We start from the raw sequence: 24,345 nt of genomic DNA, 5'->3' as shown, positions 1-24,345 counted from the left end.
TTGAGGGAAGCTGTAATTGTGTTTGCTGCATTTCTGAGAAAGCAGGACTGATTAATGAGTGAAAATGGCCACTATTCTCCCGCTTCACCGGGCTTGTTTACCTCCACTGTCTGTTGGTCAGGCTTTATTGAGTTACTCGGCTGCCTGGACCTGGTTTGTGGTCTGATTGATTTGTGCTGCGATGGATGGATAGAGGCAATATGTCCGATCTTGGAGCCTGAAAGAGGAGGAGGATACTGGAAATCCAAAGGGCAATTAGATTTGTATGAGGTATGTGTTTAGCTTTGTTCTGTTATTTTAACCTCACCTCTTGTACGGTCAAATTAATTCCAGAATCAATATTTATTTGAGTTTCACATTCAGACAAAATGAAACGGAAAGACCGACACACAACACCTTGAAAAAATTAGTTCTTGTTTATTTTTTACTTGAAATGAATAAACATAATATATTATAAACATATTATTCATTATCTTTGTATCTTTGTAAGCCCTCTGGATTTAACATCACCATTCTCACACGTTCGGTTAATGCATATGAAAGGTGTGTGCACTACGACCAGCGCTTTTCACACCTAGTCACAAAGCCTGGCCGAGACACACATACCCACACACACTCTCACACTCTCACTTAGGAAGACTCCTGCACCTGTATGTACCACATTCTGCTGTTTTGACACCTCATTATTCAGTGACATTGTTTCACAACGAGTGCCTCACTTCCCCTACGCATGATGATAGTTACAAGCGAATATAAAGACCTCTAAGAAGGTTTTCAGTTAGCCTGCATTTGCTACAGCATTTTTTCTGCCGTCACAACCAACAGACTGTTCAGTTCATCCCATAGGTACAAAAGCCAAGCTTCTAAACACAACTACGTGTGGAGTCCGAGAAAAACAGTATGCTGGTTGGAGCAGATGGCGAACGAATGTGTGCTGGTCTCACAGAAGCTCCTATATGACTGCTCTGTGCGTCACATGGGGTAAAACTGGGAGGCGGCCTCAGATGACTGGATCTCCACTTGAGCCATTTTAAACTGAGTACACTGCAGCCACTTGCGCAGGGCGATGGGAAAGGAGCCAGAACCAAGCCCCTGGAGACACTGGTGATTCACTCGGTTCTGGATAGCCTGCAGACGCAGCTGGAGACCTGCAGATAGGTGCTATGAATCAAGACAGAGAGTGTATCAGCTCACTGAGGAATGGCTGTTGAGTGTGAAATTTATATCACACTGTATGATAGATGGTGTACTTACATTTAAGTTGGACTGAATCATTGGCAGCCACATTGGAATTAACTAGAAAAAAACAGGTGAGGAAACAATAAATTAGAGTTTCAGGAACCTCAGAGACAAAGCTGACCACACACACTGGAAAAAAGTGGTGTGTTGAATTTGCTTGATTAAAATCTGTTCATTTCCACATAAACACAGAAATAAACTGTACTAACAGCAAAACATTTTTCCAACGTAAGTAAACTGAAAGACAAACCTGTCAATGTTAAATTGATATATTGATATATAATTGATATATATATTTGTTACTACTTTAAGCTGCACCCATTGGTCACACATATTCACACAGCTTGTCTAGTCCCTGTAGAGATAACTGCCAATAAAACAGGACTCTTTGGAGCAGATAAACATGAACCTACAGGGACCATGCCTAATGCCAGGCGGGGGCTAGAGGGGTATAAAGGCCCCCAGCACTGAGCTGTGGAGCAGTGGATCTGTGTTCTCTGGAATGATGGATAATGCTCCATCCATTACTTTTGGGATGAACTGGGGAGTTGGGTTTGAGGTGGGGTGGTGATCGTCTAACATCCTGAACTCACTAACGCTTCTGTCACTAAGTGCAATCAAAACCTCACAGCAATGTTTCAAAGTCTAGACGAATTCATTAATTCATTTTGATTTCAGAAGAAACAATGCATGAGCAGGTGTCCCATTACTTTTGTCCATATAGTGTATTTAAAAACAATATTATACTATACTCTTCAGTGCAGGTTTAAACAATACAAGAGAGCTCAACAACAACAATTAATGAGTTCATTCAAATCATCCAGTTCCTCAGGAATTACAATAGAAACAAATAATAAATAAACTTACTTTAACAAAAATGGTTGAATTACATTCTTGTAATGCTTCCATCAGACTGATGACATGCAAACACACCATCTCCACCATCTAAAGGGAAGAAGGGAAAAAAACAGCCTCTCTGAACAGTTGTCATTCGTGATTCGCAAAATGATATCATGCTACTGGTCACATACGGATAAGCACAATTCAGCTGGAGGGAACATGGTGCAAATACTGCAGAAATCCATTCAAATCAAATTGACTAATATTGACCATATTACAAAGGCTGAGTCATTTGTCAGCTGTGCTTCAATGCTACATCAACCACCTTAGCAGCAGATGTCTCCCCCTATGACTCAACCTTAAATGATGTTAAGGACATGCAGTTTCACAAGTATGTACTTGCAAGAAGCCACAATGCAAAAGAACCAGCTGAAGACACACCACAATAAAAAAAAAAAAGAAGCAAAATGCATTTTAGGCAACTGGGTCTTACTACTTTGTTGTGTGCCATGAGCTGGAGGATGCTGGGCGTGACTCGGCTCCAGAACTCCAGGCCGGTGAGGATGGCGCCAGACGAGAACTCGTTCTGGTTCTGGTTCTGTCCGGCTGGGGCTGCAGCGGCCTGCTCACAGTAGATGGTCCACAGCTGGGCAAACATGAAGGCGTGGAACAGGGAGCTCATGTGGAGCACTGATGTCTAATGAAAAAGAACAGGAATATTAATATTCTGCTCAGCAACAGCTTCACTGCAGCAAATGATGATAAGGCAAGCGAAAGTCGAGTAAAATCTTCTTAAAGCAGCAGTAGGCGAGATTTGGCATTCCTTGGTCCTGGGCACCCCCTCCAGTCGGGAAGTGAAATTCACGCTTTGAGCCACTGCTACAAAGCTGAAAGAACTCTGCATGGAGGAGTGGGAAAACCTTTCTCCCAATAGTACAAACTGGTTGGTCATTATAGGAAACTAATAATTATTTTAGCCATAGGGAGAAATATCAGCTATTAGGAAACTAAAAAACTCACAAGAAAACTGCAGTTCTATTCATTTTATAGAGTTATGTTTAAAATACATTGTTTATTGTCTTCAGCTGTTTTTAGTTATTAGTTACTTCTCAATATTGTTCAAATGAAAGTCAAATGTCCACATGTTTAAATATGTTCAAAAAGACAATGATTTCCATAGAGTGTCCTCAAGTTATTCATATGACATAGGCAACATAAAATGCTTAAATTACGGAATTAAGGAAAGAAACAGACATAATAAATACACTGATACAATATAACATGATCTCATTTACCAAGACTGAATTTTTAAAGCACAGCTCATAGGCTAAAATTAACTCATATAGAGAAGATAAGCAAAGCAAATTCTGCAAAGCTGCTTTGTGACCACGTCTGTTGTAAAACAGTTACATTAAATGAATACATCTTACACTATATATAAATTAAACTGAACTGATTATAATGTATATCTAACTATTATACCTTGGATTGCTCCGGGAAGCCAATGAGAATTACAATGAGATGGTCTGCAATGTGAGAGCCAGCGTCCAGTGGAATGGGCATACAAGACGTGGAGCCTTGATGCAAAGCACAGTGAGTAAGGGAGCCCAGCAGGAGCCAGGAGAGCTGGCGGATGTGGGACACACATTCAATGAACTCTTTGGGCCTGAGGACAAGAGAGTACTGCAATTAGCACTCACAGAACGTCAGTAACATCAACCATCATGCTAAAAAATTGCACTTTTAATTTTATATGGTTTAAATGTGGCAAATGAATAAAATATATTGCATCCAGACAATTGCTTTCTTAACTTATATTCATTTTTAGGAAGAACTGTGGTAACATAGCACATTTTATTTATTGGCACTACCTGCCACATTTAAATTACATAAATTTTTATGGTGTCATTTGTTCCAGTGCATCTTAAAAGGTTACTCCTCATGTAGGCTTTAGTTGTATGGTTATAAAGCATTATTCTGAAGTACAAATGGCATGGCCATGAAAATGGCACTTGGGGTGATTCCCTTTTTTACAATTGAGGGCCGTCTTACCCCTGTTGCATGGCAGACGGTGGGTGGTACAGCCATGGCAGGTAGCGAATCACTGCCTTGTTGTCACGGTGATTGCCTTTACTGATCTCCATGGCAGCGACCTGGGCCAGGCCCACTTTCAGATTCCCACCAAAAGTATCTTCATGCAGAGGCTGACAGCAGGCCTTCATATGACTCTACAGAGAGATAGACACAGATACAGTTTATGTATTTATAATCTATTTTGTAGAAAACGTATGAGGTGGCATGTGTATTTAATACTTCACCTTTAATTTAGTCAGGGTATGCATATCTGCGATGAAGTCCAGCAGCTCACTGAGGTACTGCCTCAAACACTCCATGGCCGCTGTTGTGCACTGAGAGAACAGAAAGTATGAGCTACGTCAAAATCAGAATTCAGCTGCCAGTACATAATCAAAGAATTGTCTAGTGAGAAAGAAAGGCATTTTGATATTTTAGTGGTTGTAATATTGTAATATTTTATGTTTTACTGTGTATATTAAATACTGTGGTTGGTATGGCATTATCAGCAACAGTGCTGCTCTCCCTCACTTGGCAGACTGGGGTTAAATAACATGCCTGTGCAAAAACACCACACTAAAACAGATTTTAAGCAGGACAGCTATCGCTACATTTGCCTAGCTCTGTACCATATTTACATTGTAATTCACACTGAATAGGAGCCTCTTCCAAATGCTATGAATATAAATGTAGTGTAAATGAGATCACTTAACAGCTCCACACACTTTGAGGCAAATGTGTGATGATTTAAGGATGCATTTTGCACAATAATTGATGGAGTCAGGGTGGAGTAGAACCTCCATTACTGCTACATTGTTAGATATTTGGCATTAAAAAGTTAGGAGACTGATCTGATCTTCAGATTGGGACTTTAGTAACATGCAGTCAGAAAGTGTAAGGTGATGATGTTAATGTTTTTTTGGGGCCCAAAATGACTTGCATTCACAATATGGACAAAAGTATTGGGGCGCCTATTTACAAGAGCTTTCCTGCCTTTGTTGGAGTAACTGTCTCTACTGTTCAGGGAAGTATTTCTACTAGATTTTGGAGCATTGAGGATTTGATTGCATTCAGCAACAAGAGCATTAGTGAGGTAAGAATGTTGGACGATCACCACCCCACCTCATCCCAAAAGTGCTCCCTCAATGCTTCAGTGCCTTTATGTTAATGTTTATCTGCTCCAGAGAGTCCTATTCTACTGGCAATACTTCTCCACAGAGACTAAACAAGGTGTGTACATTGAACACGTATCAGGTGAGGGGAAAAATATGTATTTGACTGTATTACTTTAAATACATTTCCATTTAAAGTAGGGTACAGTGTACTCACCCCTGGTACAGATGAGATCATGTGCTTCTGTAGAATGGTGGACTCAGATAGACGAGTTCCGATGTCAGCACATACAAACTTATTTTAGAAAGCAGAAAATGGAGAGACAGCATTATTATAGATCGGTCTCTCTATCTTGTCACACCTACAAATAAGATCACAACACCAATTACCTGGACTAGTAGCAGTAGGTTAGTGTCAGGAATGGGAGACTTGAACTTCAAAGCTTGAAGCAACTCCAGAACGACAATGCGGGACATATAGAACTTGTCTCTTTCCTACAGGAGAACAGAAAAGAAACAATAAATGATCTATTTGATCTATTTTACATGTTAACCTCTGTTAGGTCAGTGCGCTCTCTTTTTAGAATTTGTCTTTTCAATTTTGTCTCCAGGATTATGAATTCATGTCCTCATTACTTTGTCTGTCTATCCTCTATTACTGTCTGTCTCCTACGCCCTAATTATCTCTTCCCCTCGCTGTACTGCTCAGTGTAATGTTGTCTATCCATATTCCCAGCTGAAGACCAGTGGATTAGAATGGCAGGCGGCCCAGCTCTTCTGCCACGGTCCCAGGCAGATAAAAGCCATCTTATCCGCCCCCTCTCTCCTTTTCACAGCAACGAGATCTGTGTCTTTATGTCAGCAGTTTCAGCCCCGTCGGGTCATAGAAGAGGCAGAGGACAACTCAACTGTAATCACTACTTCAAATATGCTTACTGTGGTCAGTTTGGGATACCTCACTGCAAAACCAGATTATACAAGTTTTACTCAAATGGTTTATACAAAACAAAGTCCTCCAAACATTACAGTCATTTTACCAATAACGTTTTGGCTTTATCAGGTCATGTTTTTGTACATACCATTATAAACGCAACAATCTGCAAATTGGTAAATACATTTGTGATTGCTTCATTATTAAAGGGCTAAGTTTTATTGCTATAAACTACAGTTTTAAGACATTCTACTTTTCTAGGTTTATTAGTCCATTATTAATCATTGGAATCATCAAAAACATTGCAGAAACCACTGTGGATTATTTGGTAGCTATTTATGTTAGCATATTTTGTGAAATCCCACAGGGTTCTATCTTAGGGCCTATAAAGTTAACATTAATTACAGTAATGCTGCTATGACATTAAAGAAATTAAGTGTGGACAACGTGTTAACACAGTGTTAAAGTGTTAACACAGTATTTTTTGGTCTTCATCTATGGACCAACCTCTTCACATCAAGAAGTTTACATCTCCTAGTATTTACTATTAAAACAGCTCTGATATAGTGAAATTACAGTCCTGGACCTTTCCATATAAGCTGCCACAGAAGCAGCCAACAGTATTTGACATATTTATGACACTGAATCATTTAGAAAGAAGTCCATTCCACCATCTAATGAAAAATGAATGATGTGCAGTCCACAGAGAATCTGCCTAAGACAAATCAATATAACTGAGACCATAAACTCATAGTGCTGGCAGGTGGGATGCAATGGACATCCATCTGAAGGACACCTCCTCACACTAGAAATTAGAAATTATAGCATGGCCTCACTTATCATATCATCAGCAGCTCTCTGGGACAGATGTATCTCTTGTGCCTCTAAACCAGCATTCTAAAATCTGAAAATCAATACGGACTGATTGAATTCTTCTTCAGGTGTTATGTAGCAAGAGAGAGGCCATATTTCACAAACAGGAGAGGATGGGAAAATATATTTCCAGCGACATAAGTGGAGGTGCTCTGAGGTATATACGCCTTCAGATATGGCTCTGAGGTGTATTTGCCTCAAGACTTTATATTTCCTAAGGTTTGTGGAAAACTTATGTGAATCTGTTGTCTGTTACAGTATGAATAAATAAATGTACACACACTAATGCAAAACCATGATCAGCAAAAATATTGATTATTTATTTGTTTTTTATTCCTTTGCAAATAATCCTACATGACACACAACATCCATACCTTACTGAAGGTTTTGTAGCACAGGCCACAGAGCTCCACAAGGTACGAGAGGCTGAAAACACCATACTGGATAACAAAACTCAGCAGCTTTGAGGAGGGTTCCAGCAAACTCTAGCAAAAAGATTCAGAGTCAGTGTCTAAAATCACGTTCAATGTAGCCTACAAGATCTTTAGAAAATAAGTGACAGTTTCATGTTTTAAGGGGAAAACTCATAATGGTTCAAATGTGCTTACTCTGGTTGCATTAGAGGTTGGAATCTTCAACAAGCAAATGATGATTCTCAAGCTGGAGTCCAATGGATACTATAGAATAACAGGTTCAAATAAAACATCTCAAACAGGCATACCAGCCACACAGTGAACAGGGTTCGGATTGTTTAGTGGTAGTGTAGTGTTAGAAAGGTGGCTACAAAGGAATATTAATACCTTCAGAGGAAGCACAGCAGGAAGCTTGGTCAGAAAGGTTTGAAACTGGTTGCAGATGTTTGTCCAAAGGTTACTAGGGGAGTCCATAGGAAGAGCCTCCATGAAAGTGGCAATGTTGTCTAAGCAGTGGAGCATTGTGCCCCCAGCAGGCAAACTCTTCTTATTGTTCAAACCCTAACAGAATGATACACATCATGTTTGAGATTATGTCTAATGCTGACATCAAAAATAAAACATTATTTAATCATCAATCATCTAAATCATATTATTTAAAAACAAATGGACTTATGGACTGTCCCAAACAACTTACTGTTTTTGGAGAAGAACACCAACTCTCCTATTTTGCTAGGTCAACTAACTGCCCGTGTTTACTAGCATTGTGCTGAGTGATGGGGGAAATGGTCATCCGATCCACCCAGCGAGAGCAAGGCCAATTATGCTCTCTTGTACTTCTTGATTACATGGCCAACACTTAGACTGTCCAGCCACTCTGAACCCCATATTTTTTAACTCTATTTGAAAACCCTCGAAGCCCTAAACAATAAACATATACTTATACATAACATAAACATATACATAAACTTATAGTGTAAATTATTTATCAAAATTTTTGTAACTGAGTGTCTTGCTATCCCTTTCTGCTGTTGCACTGAGAATTTCCCCACTGCGGGACTAATAAAGGACTATCTTATCTTATCTTATCTTATCTTAAACATTGTGTGGACATTTGAGAACAGACCCATAAAAATGGCCCAAAAATGACCTTTGTCAGAGTAATGAAAAAATATCTTTTTTTTTTTATTCTTACATAACATAACAATTGAGATTTTGGTTAAAATAGTAATATGATTTTTAGGAACCAAGTAATACCCTTATCAGTGAGATTTGCATTATTGCACTATTACTACACTCTCCAAAAAGGGTCTACTACCTTTTACCTGAACTACCTTTTAAGGTATGAACACTGTCCCCGGGTTGGTACATTTTCAGTATTTTCAGTTACTGTACAGTAATCCTTTTTCCACCTAAAAGGGAAGTTTAAGTGCTGCCACTGAAGCATTGGGCCGAACCAGCAGACTGCAGCACCAGCAGACTGCAGCAGATCACCGCACTGTGATGCCACAGGAAGTCACAGTGAGCATACCTGGACTTGCTCTTTGCTAGCCAGTGTGGGCATCTGTTTACTAATGTAACAGACTTGGAAGTTCTCCTCCAAGTATGTCTGATGTGTCTAAGTATGTCTAATGCGTCTAAGTATGTCTAATGCAATCTAAAATGTAAAGTGCACAAATACTGCATGTCTCCATGTCCCCTTTCCTTTAGAAAGGTAAACATAATGTATCTTAAGGTAAAATGGTACACAGTTGGATCATAAGAATTACTGCTGTATATTTATACAGACTAAATGTACAGTTACATGATTTGTGCAATGACGCACACAAAGATATCTTTTTTCTAACAGATCAATTAGAAAAGGTAGATTCTTGGAAAAGACTATGCAGTCCATATCAAACAAATCTCTTTGCTGCTTTGCTAGCACAAGCCTCAAGAGGTCCAGCTCACTTTCCTTTGACAAGAGTGCCATCTGCTGGAGAATATTCTGAGCCGTTCAATGTAAGAGGTCAGTTTTGAGGTCAGCATGGACAACGTTGACATGCTCACTTCCAGACCTACCTCGAGAAGCTGACTTAATGCTGCCACGGAGCTCAACTCATTGAAATCAATGAGAGACGTAGCCAGTGTGCGAAGGAAGCTTCCATCTGAAAGGTAGAAACAGTATAAACAGATGTTCCATGTTTGTGCGTGTGTGTGTGTGTGTGTGTGCGTGTGTGAGTATACACAAACAGGCTTTGGATACCTTTGATGTTGCTCTGGAATAGCTGTGGCAGGATGCCATTGGGTGCAAGCTGGTGGAGCACACAGCGCAGGAACTGCTTAGCTACACCTGCAGCATTACCAGGTATCAGCATGCTACACACAGCAAAGAGTACAGGGTCATTATAACATACATATACACATTTAAATACACACATCCACATAGTAGAGGTGTACAAAGAACTGATGCATGGGAAATTGTTGGAGCACACAGCAATTATTTTCACAAATTATTTCTTTTTATAATTTGGAATCATACCAAAATAATCCAATTAACTGAATAATGGTGACTCACTGAATCATTTACTAAAGAACTGTAAGCAAACTAAACTGTTGTGAGATTGATATTTCCACATACACATGTACATACTAAACATCAAAAGTAACTACATACTACACACACACACACATACATACATACATACAGACATATACACACTCTACAAAAAAAACAAACCTACCTCTCAGCCTGGCCTGAGTAATTGGCACTGGATGCCAACCTGCATCATAAAAACACATTTAACAAAACGTATTTCAGTTGCTGATTACATAAATAAGTTGAATCAGCTGATGTTTTGTATCTCAAGCCTTGTGGTTTTATGTCTTTTCCTGTCTAAAAAAAATAGAGTCAGTGCAACACCAACATCCTGCCCTCAGCAATAGCAGGATACGTTCATGCAGCGCAGACTGTGGACCATACTGGTGCAACTATTCTGTACCTTCCCACTGACTGCATGATGTCCAGGAGCAGTGGCGCAGCCAGGTCCGGACTCAAGTGGATAAACATGGAGAGAACAACAACAGCCAAAGCCAGGGTCTCCTCATCATACTCCTCTAGTACAGCTCCACAGTCTCGACACCTACAGAATATACAAGCACACATCATACACATTACATTAACACATGAACATTCACCCCATGAGTGATTAAACACACAGCATACTCAGTAGATACACATCTATATAAACACTTGAATACACCAACACACTATCACACACCCACCCATTTTTACATAATGGCATCTACAGTATATGCCCTATCTGAATGACATACCACGCTGTTATGCAAAAACCTTTACAGGAGAAGAAAAAAAATCTAAACTTTTAATGGAAATCAATATAAAATTGTTTTATTCCAAATCATTTTGGACCATCTACTATAGTCCATTCACCATTAACTTTTAATACCATGTAAGGGACAACTGACTAAAATTATGTCAAAAAGGAAAAAAATGGAGATGCAGGATCTTACATCAGAGCGCTGATATACAGCACCGCAAAAAGTCAGACCACCCTTCATTTATATAATTTTCTCAGATATTTCAGTGGAGATTTGTTTGGAAAGGGAAGGGAAAGGCGAAATAAAAACAAGTATAAAGAAACAGGCGTTTACAAAACCTGCCCCCATCAGATAAACAGCACTTAAACCTTTCATCATTGAGAGCTAGGAGAACATCAAGCTCCACTCTCGCTTCAGATCTGTCTGTCCTTCCACTGTGAGAAGATGACTCAACGCTGTGGGTCTGAAAAGATGTGGAGCCCGTCAAGATGCCCTTACTGAGAAAATGACACAGACAAGAACATTTGCAAATCAAACTGCTGACTGAAGCTGCTGCTGCTCTCAGAACAATGGATTAACCACCCCAGGGCCAGACCTCAACATCACTGAATGGGTTTAGGATGACTTGGATGTTGAGAAGCAGAATATGCTCCAAGACTGAAGTTTGGAGGTGAGGAAAAATCTGCAGATTTGTTTGAAAGACTGAAAATAAAAATAAAAAAGTTAAAAAAGATGCTGAAAATTGAATTTCTTGAACGTAATGACTGTTTTTACAAGAAATTACATAAATGAAGGGTGCTCTCTGACTTAAGAAGTGCAGTAAAGAGAGCTGTAGGTAGGTTTAATGTTTATACAATATACATTCACAAAGTGACATTTGTGGACTACATATATATATAACAAGGTAGTGTGTGCTTGTAGGGGTGGGCAATATGTATATTTTATTGCATCACGATCCATTTTGCTATTGTGGATATTGTCAGTCCTTAGAAAGCAGAGCTTAATTTGATGATATACGGCACATTTTGAATAAAAATCACCGTTCTCAGTATGGGAGGGTATTTGGTTAGCAGTTTTTAAGCATCTGCCACTATTGGTGCATGTTGTCTGCGTATCAAAATATTATGAAAAATATGACATATAATAAAAAAAAAGATCATCAAATTTCATGATAGAACATTTTATTCCATATCGCCCATCCCTATATGCCAGCGCTGTGTCTGCAAACACATGTGCACACACACACACACTACGAATGACCTGCAGTACCTGTCGGCCATATTGGTAGGTTGCTCATCACTGAAGTCTTCTGGTGCAGGCACATACATGCTGACTGTGCTGGGTGCTGAAAGCAGGCTGGTCTTTGTTGGGCCTGGTAGGAAAAAGAACATTAAAGTTCAGCATTAACACCCCATAAAGCTCTTCCTATTCACCATTTGTGTCCAAAATGACTGGGCACAGTTGCTGGCTGCTGCTTTTATAAGAACACTTAATTGGAAATGTTCTTACGCTGTACAGTGTGAATGAGGAAGAAAGGCCCTTTGACTGACCTGTTTCCCAGGTGCTAATGTTGTGTGGCGCACTGGACTGGTGCTCCAGCTGCCTTTTCATGAGCTGACTCATCGTCACAGCGCCCAGAGAGCCTCGCTTCACCTGCCGGTACTGAGCTGTGGGACATAAACACAGAAGCGAAAAAGCATGAAACAAGATGAGGATTTAACAGTGCTCCAGGCTTTGCTCATGACTTCAAGCAGACAAAACCAGCAACACAACAACGGCTTATGAAACAAACAGAACTAAAGGTTGTTCTATCAAAATTACAGAAGGTATTTTAACTATTAAGGGCAGACTTACAGTTTGTCTAATCTAATACTGTACTGGTTCCTAACCTTGAACACATTCTACTGTTCTAACTCACCACTGTTTAATCTCAGGAGGGGCTTGAGATGTGGTGCTATGAAATAGCCACATTTTGGGAGGGGGGACATGTCTAGGGGCTTCAGTGTGGGAAGGGGAACATGCCTGAAGGGCTTCTCTCAAATCTAACATCATATAAATGTTCTCTCTGGATTGTTCACATGTATACAACAAGTCTCTGCAACCCTCTACACCCAGTCTCCTCCTTTTTTAAGACTGTCATTTGTCATTCCTGGCTCCATTTATCAGAGAGGGGACTGGCTTCCTTTCACAAGCAGAAGCCACCTGAAGTCCAGCCCAAAGTCCTCTGAGTACTCTCTAACAGTCTGGTCCCAAATCAACATAAACTGAAGGCATGGTCTAAACTAGCAAATTAGCTGATTAGCTGGACCAGGGAAAATGCTAAAATGTGCAGGGCAGACAGTAGTACAGGAGCAGGGCCAGGACCAACGTAAAATGCACAATTTATTATTAATATTTATTATTAATCCTTTAATTTCTCTGGAACTTTAAACAGACCTGCTTGTCTAAAAATGGTAAACATTGGGAAAATCTTGATCTCTTTAATACTTAAATTTAGGTTCAATTATCATCTGATCTCTTATAGTATTGTAGTGTCTGTGCTGTCAGGACAAACTGACCTGGAGAAGTGTTTTAGTACAATAGTGTTTATACAAATATTTATTTGTATGTCTTTACTCATCTAACTCATCTTTAATATGTACATGAGTCTATTAATTCAGCCTGTGATCACCTCTGTAAAAATCAGTTCACAGCACTTGGTGTTGGATACTTCTAAAATGTAATGTGCCTAATGAGATCTTGCTGTAAAATTCTACCTCACTCTGGGGAGTGCAGGTTGAGCAAACCCATTTATGAACACTGAAGAAGGGATAAATGTGCTTAGGTTTATGGGTGAGGGATGAGTGGATCTAGTTACAGATTTATGGTCTGCTTAATGGATTAAAGACAGCTTCATGAGCTAGAGGGACCATGTGATGGATATGATTAGTGAGAAGGTCTTTGGCTCCTACTTGTTACTGAGGAGCGGTTGCTTGTTTCTGGGATTGTGGCTTCGAGGGCAGGGGCTGAGGCCGATTCTCGTGGCTTTTCCAGTTTGGACAGAGCTTTGTGATCTGCAAGGCAATGCAGGCGGTTGATGGGACAGATTTAGTGCATCACTATGGGTGGACTTTATATGCTGTTGGCTGTGGTCACACTGTGGTTACTGATTTGAAAAAGAATGTACCTGAAGGGGGGCTGTTTGTAATGACAGCATTTCTACTTATATAGCTAACTGCCATTGTGCTTATCTATATGTTATCACTAAGTTGTATGGGTCACAGTTAACAAGTAAAAGGGTTCTGACGAAGGACGAAGTGTTTTGTGGAGGGCCTTAAAAAAATCTACTTATGTCTATAAGTGAGACTGTCTTACAGGTGTTTCCTGACATTTTAGAGGTGTCCGTTGTAAAACACACATTAGGTTTATTGCATTCTATAATGCAGAAAGACCTGCTATACTATCATTCAGAATTTGTTCTCTTGTTCATCTTTCTTCTGATCAGATGTATTATCAGTAAACTGCACAAACTGTATAAAATACTGCCAAACACCGATCAGCCATAACATTAAAACCACTGCTGTGAATGAAGAGGATAACATTGAGTATCTCTATACAATGGCATCCATCAAAGGGTTCTTATAAGTAAACAGACAGTTCTTGAAGTTGATGTGCAAGAAGGAGGAAAACTGGGCAAGAGTAAGAATCTGCGTCACTTTGATCACGTTTACCCCTGGTCACTTCATGCATTTTTCTGAATTACATCTGGATAAGGCCAAACCAGATGTAAAGGCCCCCAAGACACATTTAAACCAGATCCAAAGAGGTGGTCTGAGATGCATTTGAGCCATGTTATAGCAGTGTAAACCCATCCAGTGCAACGAGCAAATTTGCATAGTCCATCCCACACAGCAGTTGGATTCAGTCTGACTAACCGGAGATGCATTTGACTTCCGTGTGTAAATACAGTCCAGATACTAGTTACATGAAGTAACCAAATGTAAACAAAGTGTAGACAAATTGTGATGGCTAGACGACTAGGTCAGAGAATGTCCCAAACAGCAGATCTTTTGGGGTGTTCCCCTGGACTGCAGTGGCATTGCAAAAGCAGTGAAACAATGACAGGGTCATGGGTGCCCAATGCTCATTTATGTAATGGGTAGCAAAGGTCAGCCGTCTGGTCCAATCGGAAAAGAAAAGCTACTGCAGCATAAATTGCTGAACATGTTAATGCTGGATGTCTTGTGGGATTCATGTCTTGACAGGTGAGAGCTGTTTAGTTGGCTGCACAAGGAGGACCTACACAAAATTAGGCAGGTGGTTTTAATGTTATGGCTGATCAGTGTACTTTGAAACTTCTACGTATAAACATTTGGACACAGAGACATAAAACACAATATTTAGCTCTTACATGAAATGGAAACACACATGAAAGTGAACCACACACTGCCAATCTTGGCCAGCAGTATGACACGTGTACCTGAGTCTGTGCTCTGTTCTCCCATCTTGTCCAGCGTGTTGAAGGAGATGTCCAGGTATTCTCTCTGAATGGCACTGACCGCTATCTTTCTCTGCTTACGTTGGCGAGGAACGATCTGGATCTTAAACTCTGCTTCATCACTCTCATCATCTGGCTTGGGATCACTGTCTCTCTCATCACCAGTGTCATCGTCATCTTCAACATCATCCTCATCCTCAGTATGAACGCTCCCTTCACGTTTTTTGTCCTTCAGCGGGTCCAGGCTGTCCAGTGTGTCTTCTGGGATGTTGAGGAACACGGACCTTCCAGAGGGGCTTCCACCTTCAACCCCATCATCGACTGAAGTGTCAGGCACATGGGCTGTTTTCCTGAAGAGGTCTCGTTTCTGCTTCAAGGTCATCGGGCTCTCCAGGCCAGGGTGGATTGTTGATTCTGGTAGCTCCAAGGAGGCGGTAGGGGTTATACGGGGAGATGGCTTCCTCTCAGCTGCCTGAAGAGGGCTTCCTTTGGCAGGGGTGCTAGAGCTATTCCTTTTGTCCTTAGAGCAGTCTTCCACACTGACTTGAATGACTGGAGATAATCGTAAAATAGTGCTTGCGGATGATGGTGACGGATGCTCAGATTTGATCTGCATTCCGCTCGGAGGCTTAGAAAGCGCCTCAAACAAGTCCTCATCACTTTCGACAATGCGCAGTGGTGGAAGTGGCTCAAATACCAAGGAGTCGCTATCGGACAGAGAGAGAATGGAGCGTTTTTCTGGTATAGATGCACAATCTGAAGACAAATCGATCAGGTCTGCGTCTTCCTTTCCAGGTCCACTGGAGACAACCAGAGGAGAGTCCAGTCCTGTCGACTTATCTTCAAAAGTCTCCATACAGCTTAGACGAACCTCAGGAATAACTGGCCTGACATGGTCTGTTTGCAGGCTGGACCCTCGGCGGTCAGGACCTGAGGAGCCATCAGACGAGTCTTTGCCATGTCGGTCTCCTCGCCGGGACTGCCTGGCTGTAGAGCAAGAGGACGAGGGGGGTGGAGGTGGTGGCCCCTGCAGGTCACAGCGGTCAATGCATGACTTGCGGCGGTGCTCGTCAAGGTTGAAAAGGATGGAGTCTGTGTTGGCGATGTCTAGAGACTTCTGCTTGTGCATAGCCTGTAGTCTCTTCTTCTTGCTGCTACTGTCGTCACGTGCAGGGTGCAGCAGACTGTCCTGCAGTGTGCCGGGCTCTCTGTACTCTGCCAACTCAATCTCGCCTGAAATGGAATGGCGAAGGTCACTGAATGATGACACAATGATTTACTTTATTCAAATGCATCCTACAGGTTGATTCCCCAGCTGGGTGACCACATCATGCTACTTTAATAAGGGCAAAACTCTTACAATACATTGCCTACCTGTGTAAAATTACTCAAATGACTAAAATGACTCTGGTTAAGAAATCAGCCAAACACCATAAATGTAAATGTGTGAACTGTCTGTACATGTTACAATATTGTACATCAACACATCTTGTCAAAATAATGTACAAGAAGTGTTGAAGCACATTTTATTCATGCAGAAATGGTAGGTATATAGTATATTTAAACTGAGTGCATTCAAGGTATTACTTCATTGAGTGTCCCAAGCTCTTTGGTTCCCAATCCCAATGTACCCCTGTTATGTATATTTTAGTGTTTCCAGTTCCAAGTTTGCAACTCAAAGGAGAAATTACCTTTCAATTAACCCTTTAAACATCATATATTGAAAAATGTTCATTACAAACTTCTAAGAATAGCCCCACCAGTTTAAATAGAAGCTGTTAAGAAACACTAGTAAACACTAGTAAACTCACTTATTTTACAGGCCTACTGCAAGTGTCTGTTGATCCCTCTTCAGTTATTGCTTGTTTGTAGTCCCTGATACTCTTGCCTTACCTAAATACAAGTCTATTTTGGTAGCATTTTTGACTCAAGAGAGAAGGCTAATCTCAATGCAGTGGGAAACAAACAAACCCTCCGTCCTACACCACTGGATTAAAGATGTACTGTATTTCCTGAAGAAAAAAAATATTAAAAAGTGTGGGGACTCTTTCTAATACACTCAGACAAGCTAGAACTCCAGGACCCTTCAGATTCCAGCTAGGTTTATTTTCTCCCTTATTGTCTTATGTCAACTTGTTGCCTCCTGTCTGATATTGGTATTTAACACCATTTTATGTTCTTATTTAGATATTTATGTACTTTTTTTATTCTTATATATAAATATGCAGAAATATATTTTTTCTTCTTCTTCTTGTTCCCTGTCTGTTTTTTGTTTGTTTGTTTGGTATGTAAATGTGAATGTCTGCAGATGGTCTGCATCTCTTAAAACTGATCGTAATTCAAGAGTGAAAATAGGATGGATGTATATTTCCCCAAATAATCTAACTTAATAGAACATCTGTTGTTGCACAACTACAACAAAACTGGGTGTTTTGGAGGCGTGAAAAAAAACAGTAGATAATAGACAAACATTTTACAGAATAGTGGTTTAAATCCTCCTTTTCTGACATAATAACTAACAAATGCTTTTAATTGTTGCTCTCTGTACTGTTTGTTGTTGCTGCATCATGTTTACAACAAGGCTTTGAGCCAAGCTGAGCTGAAGTTAAACTCGATGACTAGCTAAAAGATAATTACAAAAGATTTCTAGATATTTTAGGTGTTTTAGAGATGGAAATCAGGGGTATTCCAGAATCAGGGAAGGACTCATCTAGGCCAGCTTAATCACCTCACTGGGAATTAGGTAACAATATGCAAACTGTGCAGACACTTACTCTTTTGAGCATTGAGCTCCACTGGCTGATACTTGACAGACTTGCTGCCTCCAATCCTCTTAAGTCGTGCAAAAAATGTCTGGGATTCTTTGTTGCCTGCTCCCGTTGGCGTGTCATGGATGTCCGATTCATCAAACACACTGTCCTCCTCTGCAAATCAAGCCACAGCAACAGACAAACATTTCAAACAAGCACTGCATCTTATTCTTCACCTCAAAATGCTTCACCTTAGTTATGTAGATTAAGTGGTTGATTATAATTTACCCTTCTCTTTCTCACTGTAGCGGCTGATGTTGGAGTTGTCGCTGTAGAGTGGTCCAGCGGAGGCGTGGGGTCTGCAGCTGTGATATTGTGCATTCAAAGTGTTGATGGTGATGTGGATCAAATGCAGCACAACCTCTTTACTCATATCCATGTCTCTGTATGGGTACTGCAACAGAACATGTTTCTCAGTTTACTTGTAAGAAGAAATATATGGACCAACCCTTTTTATCTGCTGGTTAGCCTGACCTAGTTCTACCACTTGGGGGAGCTCAACTATACAGTATATGTCTAGGCACGGAGACACATTTTTTACCCCCCCCACTTGGAGGACACAACATCTGCTGGTTTACTCAGAATAGCCATGAAATCAAGATTCATAATAAAGAACACATCACCAGGAAGAAGGCCAATGTAATAAAAAACTGAAGCAATGAGTACCTTGTAGAGTATAACAAGTAAGGCTTTGAGCCACATCTGCCTGATGTGCGGCCTCAGAGCCCATAGCGAACAGCGTGGAGCCTCCTGGAAGTTGGGTCTCAGCTGAGGGCATGTACAGTACTTTAATACTTGTACCACAAGGGGCAGCATCTGCTTCCCCAAACCAATGTTGTAGTCCATCACCTGGAAGATACAAACGTTAAAGATACATGTGTAATTGCCATGCTCAGATTTCTAGAACTATTTTATTACACATTCTGCCAAAAAATCTAAAACAGACCTTTGACAAAGTTGGATGGATGTTTTTGTACTACACTGAATAACTTAAGCAACAAAAATCCCTCTTTAACTTCAATCAAAAACACAGACAAATATACAACATCTGAAATGATTTTATTAATTGAAATAAATCATTCATAACACCATTAAACATGAATGTGCCATATATATATATATATATATATATATATATATATATATATATATATATATAATCTCAGTCAAACCATGATCACCTGGTTTAAATTATTAGACTTACTACACTACAAAAACCTAAACTTTAGGGAGGTCTTGAAGCCCCCCAGTATCGTTTTGCTAAAAATACTGCAGTCCATCATTAAATTGATAAGCCAGATAAGAGAAGCGACCCATTGGTACATGCGGAGTAACACTGCACCAAAATGACATTTTCAGACTTATCATTCATCAGATCAAACTTAAACACCACCTCTGCTTTAAAAGCCCAATTACTGCAAAACCTCTGATAGAGAGGTGAAAAATCTAAAAGATCACAAATCTGCCCAACCAAGCACAATCTTATACGGCATAACCCTGACTGTCTAATGACCAAAAACTCAGACTCAGGACATGTAGCAAATACCTGGGATACCATAGCATCCACCTAGATACACCATAGCAACCAGCTAGCAGGGAAACCACATGGAACCATGTGGTAACAGCTAAGCAAGTACCTGGAAGTGGAACCATTCCTCATTTTCTTCAGGAAATGCACGTTTCTAGTAATCATTTACTCATAAAAAAGTACATGTTCATACCCAAATCAATACACATCATATCTGTATCGAAAACACATCGACACATTTAACATGACTAACAACGGCAGTCTATAGTTAATACAATTAATTAAGGATATTTAAGTAATGCGATTGACAAGACGTTATTTCAATTGAAATTATTTTAAAAGGAATTCAATCTGAAATCTGCTCATACTTCACACTTAACACCCCAGACAACTGCATACCTGACCTATAGTTCAGCACACCCATTAAACACTTTTGGAAGCAAGTATTCAGTCAATTAATCAAATTGCTAAACCACCTCATAACACTATCCCGCTAACTCTGTCTGTCGTGGAGAAAATAAAGCTAACCACAGAAGATACTAAAAAACAAGAAATCCATTCTTATGAACAAGAAATGAAGGGTAATCATTATCATCACTCACTGGAACCACGGAAGACAGCTCAACCCAGACAGCACTTGGTGACGTTCTACAATACTGGCTCCCAAATGTATGCTTTGTCACCTTGTATCAATACCAGCTACTGTTACAAATACATGAGATGTCTTACTTGACCGAAATCAAATTCAAAACTTAAAGCCAGTGTTAAGGTTGTTGATGATGTCTATGTAGTTACCATACTCACCTGTGCAATGCCAGCAATGAAAGCATTAAAGCAGGTGGAGGAGCGCATTTTCTGCGGGGCGATCATGAAGCAGCCCATCTGCTGGTCATAACCCAGCAGCACATACAGGTGCCTCTTCACCGTGTTAAAGGCTTTGGCACTGCCAATGTCAACCTCTGCACTGCTCTTGTCCTTCGCCATGAACTTCATTAGCACCATGATGAGCTGGTGAACGGTCTGGTGGTCTATGCCTACATCCTCTGGGAGAAGGTCCTTAATGCCGGAGTCATTCTCTGGGGGAGAGCTCTGGGTTGGCAGGTGGGCTGCAGAAAGGGGAAGTTAACATATTCACTACCTGATTGGAGAGCAGTGCAGTGCTTCAGAATGTAAGCTGAGTCATAAGACTGATTTAGGGAGTGCTAATCTTAGACCAGTGAATCATCTGCAGGTTGCAGTGGAGTTATGGTGAAGAAATGCTCTGTCTTAGTGGTTAACATGGTCACTGCAGAGGTCTGAAACAAGGTCCACTCAGGACTGTGGGATGTGTCATCAACATGGTGAATCTTCACACCTCCAAAATGACAGATGGTCATATGGTAAACAAAACTAAATCAATCATAAACAAACCTACATCAGTGTACAGTGTAGACATGAATATGTATGAGCTGAATGCCTGAAAGGTGAGTTTTTATTCATTTAAAAGAAAAATATAATAAAAATTAATAAAAAAAGCTAGGCCAGAAAATCAAAGTTTACACAACCCCCTTAGCCTAAAGGTAGTCATTCAGGTAAGCCATGTTTGTTGAAGTTTCTTCTTTAAAGGACAACAAGCACATTTACACACCACTAATTAACACTGTGCATCATCATACAGTTGGCCTTAAATTTAACTGATTTATCAAGTAATCTCAAGAAAACTTATGCATATGTTTCTGACACTGTATGACATACTGTTATATATAATCAATGGACACAATTACAGATTTAACAATGCAAATCTGTCTAAAATCTGTCTAGCTCTAGTACAAGACTAAACACCTAAACAGGATTTGCATGAACAGTGACTGTACAGATAGGTAAGAGGGAAACTGTAAATATGATTTCTGGCTGAACTATCCCTTTGAAGTTGGAGGAAAATGTGATATATTAATGGAGACCACTATTTTGTTCCAAACTGGTCTTAATTACCTGGCAGGACCTTCTCTAGCATATCGCCGAGTGTGGGTGCAGACTGCTCTTGTCTTGTGAGCCTTAGAGCTATGAAGTCACACATGGAAAGACAATTAGGGAATCTAGGGGTGGGCACAGACACACATCTGAGTTTCCACACTGTTCAATATCCATTCCACCAATAATTACTTGAACATTTGCTTTTTTGAAAGAGTAAGGTAATAAAGGATTTAAAGAAATCGTCTGACAAAATTACCAAATGGAAATTAGTAGGGATGTCCCGATCTAGGCATTTTTTAAAGGATCAGGTATTGGCTATTTCAATCCCAATCCAAGGCTTTCTTTTAACCAAAGCATTTAGAGCGTTGCCTGGTGTCCTCAGAGCACCATTAACGGACATTGTTGTCCAGCCATCAGCAGTAAAGACATGCTCAGAAAGAAAAGAGTTTAGTTAGAGTCTGCAGTGTGGAACTATTTAACAGTGGAACATGAAAATAGACCATAATATCTGAACCTTTAGATTCAGAGGAGAGACTATTATAACATAATAAACACACAATAAAAGTCATTAAATATATATATATATATATATATATATATATATATATATATATATATATATATATATATATATAATGAGACGTAAACTTAGAGTAGAGACTAGAGTAGAGTAAAATTACTTTTGTTGTGTGTTTAATATGTTATAATAGTCTGACTCTCTGTCTCTCTCTATCTATCTACCTATCTATCTATCTATCTATCTATATATATATATACTGTTACTAAAATAAAGTGCCTTTACTTTTTAATTATGTATTAATTTGCAGCACATCTTATCTAAATTGTGTAACTGTTTTATTTATACAAAGACTGGATCAGTATCAGCTCCGCATTTAGAGACTCGGATCAGGGGGCAAAATAACCTGACCAGGACATCCCTATTCCATATTTTTGTAGGCTGCAGTTGTGAAGAAAAGTACAATGCTTTAATCCTGCATTGTACTTTTTTATCCTGAGGATGACAACTTTATTATAAGGAGAAAATTGTCATCCAAAGAAAATGCACCATTACGGTGTCACTAAAACCATTAAGGAAAGTCTCTGTAGTGGCCAAAAAACACTACGTACACTATATGGACAAACGTATTGTGACACCTGCTCATTTACTGTTTTCCAAAGTCCAGGGTATTAAAGAGTTGTTTATTCTGCTTTGTTAGAGTAATTGTTTCTACTGTCCAGGAAAGTCTTATATATATTTGGATTCAGCAACATGAGAGCATTAGTGATGTCAGGATGTTGGGTGATGACACCTCACCTCATCTCAAACTCATCCCAAAAGTATTGGATGGAGCATTATAATTCCAGAGTCCTAAACAGTTCTACTTATACCCCTCTAATCCACATCTGGAAAGAGGTTTAGGTTTAGGTTCAGGTTTATCTACTCCACAGAATCCTATTTTACTGCCAATACTTCTCTACAGGGACTGCACAAGCTGTCTGTGTGAGCAATGGGTGCAACTTAAAGTAGAATGAATGCATTCATTAGAAGGGGTGTCCACAAACATTTGGACATATAGTGTAATTCAAATGTAAAGATAATTTACCAGTGTTGGCATATTTTTAAGAATAAAAAAAAGCTTATTTGGACCATTTATCTGAAAATGCTTGGCAGGAACTCAGAGCATTTTGTGCAGTGAGTGGGGTGTTGGAGCACACAAACAAGACAAGACGTTAGTAAATCATTAACATACTTTAAGACACTTGGGAGTGAATGGAGAGACATACAGCAAGAAGGTGAGGCAGAACAGGACAATACAGCTACAGGAAGAAGCAGGAAGAGACAGGGAAGTGAGAGGACTCACGCAGTTTGTTGCAGAGCGACTCAGGGAGGGAGAAGGCACGTTTAGACTCTGATGGACCCTTTATACTGTCTCGGAGTGAACGAACGCTCTTCTGGCGATTTCGAGCAAAACGAGCCCTTCTGATCTTCCACATGGCGGCATCGCTCAGATTGGCTGTATTGGTCCTCACTGCAGTGATGGCTTATCATAAAGGAGAAAAAAGTCAATTGCAATAGACATACATGGCTTTTCCTTCTTTGCGATGGTAATTTACTTAACCCCTTGAACCCAGGATTTATCATTCAAACCTAGTTCAATCCTATTTTAAATTATTTGTTAAAAAAACTCTTATCTTTCCCCTAAAAGGAAACTCCAGACTTATTCATTTTTATAATTTATTCTCTACTGTAAAGACATTGTTCCATAACTATTATGATAGTAATATGCAGTTATCACAGCAAGTAACAGAAGCTGGAACTTGTTAAATGTTCCTGAGAGTGTAGGGGATTAAGCTGTGATCATCAAACACATGGACACTCACAGAGATACACGTGCTTACTAGTAGGGAAAGGGAATTCCTTGTTGCAATCCAGGTGCAGCTGAGCCTCCAGGGACAGTGTTTCAAAGCGATTCACAAAGAATTCCCAGCTCAGTGCAGGAATATCCCGCTTCAGAGAGTGCAGCAGAAGTAGCTTGCTCAGGATGATTGGACGGTCCCTCACCACAGTATCAAACTGGAAGTCCATGCACAGACACAGGCCCTTATGGAACACACAAATACACTCACCCACGTTAGAAAAAGGCCAATGAAATACATCAGAGTGCAAGAAACCAGTTCCTGCATATGGTACAGATCCTCTTAAAGGAATAATCTATAACACAACTCATTTTACAACCTGATCTGTATCTGCTGAGTATGTAGCACATGCATACT

General features: G+C 39.9%; 1 protein-coding gene across 7 annotated transcripts in view; it reads right to left on the bottom strand.

The window, feature by feature from the left end:
• Positions 1-401: 401 nt before the first annotated feature.
• The window catches only part of LOC140564093 (protein unc-79 homolog), a 53,583-nt gene continuing 29,639 nt past the window's right edge, over positions 402-24,345 (bottom strand). For 2 of the 7 annotated variants that reach the window (XM_072689193.1, XM_072689199.1), the window contains exons 25-52: positions 23,971-24,172; positions 23,433-23,612; positions 21,589-21,657; positions 20,422-20,723; positions 18,756-18,938; positions 18,318-18,483; positions 18,054-18,203; positions 15,262-16,512; positions 13,754-13,855; positions 12,353-12,478; positions 12,072-12,174; positions 11,171-11,299; positions 10,463-10,603; positions 10,205-10,243; positions 9,727-9,839; positions 9,543-9,628; positions 7,869-8,042; positions 7,677-7,745; positions 7,443-7,553; positions 5,655-5,759; positions 5,482-5,559; positions 4,398-4,487; positions 4,132-4,307; positions 3,562-3,745; positions 2,573-2,776; positions 2,107-2,184; positions 1,255-1,296; positions 402-1,161 (exon numbers count right to left, since the gene is read on the bottom strand). In XM_072689193.1, coding sequence (XP_072545294.1) covers positions 973-1,161; positions 1,255-1,296; positions 2,107-2,184; positions 2,573-2,776; positions 3,562-3,745; positions 4,132-4,307; positions 4,398-4,487; positions 5,482-5,559; positions 5,655-5,759; positions 7,443-7,553; positions 7,677-7,745; positions 7,869-8,042; positions 9,543-9,628; positions 9,727-9,839; positions 10,205-10,243; positions 10,463-10,603; positions 11,171-11,299; positions 12,072-12,174; positions 12,353-12,478; positions 13,754-13,855; positions 15,262-16,512; positions 18,054-18,203; positions 18,318-18,483; positions 18,756-18,938; positions 20,422-20,723; positions 21,589-21,657; positions 23,433-23,612; positions 23,971-24,172 — 4,842 coding nt within the window. In that variant the 3' untranslated portion in view covers positions 402-972. The remainder of the gene's footprint in view (positions 1,162-1,254; positions 1,297-2,106; positions 2,185-2,572; positions 2,777-3,561; positions 3,746-4,131; positions 4,308-4,397; positions 4,488-5,481; positions 5,560-5,654; positions 5,760-7,442; positions 7,554-7,676; positions 7,746-7,868; positions 8,043-9,542; positions 9,629-9,726; positions 9,840-10,204; positions 10,244-10,462; positions 10,604-11,170; positions 11,300-12,071; positions 12,175-12,352; positions 12,479-13,753; positions 13,856-15,261; positions 16,513-18,053; positions 18,204-18,317; positions 18,484-18,755; positions 18,939-20,421; positions 20,724-21,588; positions 21,658-23,432; positions 23,613-23,970; positions 24,173-24,345) is intronic. The other 5 variants (XM_072689194.1, XM_072689198.1, XM_072689196.1 and 2 more) reach the window with 5 other exon arrangements.

The sequence above is a fragment of the Salminus brasiliensis genome, chromosome 10 (assembly GCF_030463535.1).
Source record: "Salminus brasiliensis chromosome 10, fSalBra1.hap2, whole genome shotgun sequence".
NCBI lineage: Eukaryota > Metazoa > Chordata > Actinopteri > Characiformes > Bryconidae > Salminus > Salminus brasiliensis.
Note: the sequence above shows the minus strand (reverse complement) of the source record. Positions and strands in the feature narration are given on the sequence as shown.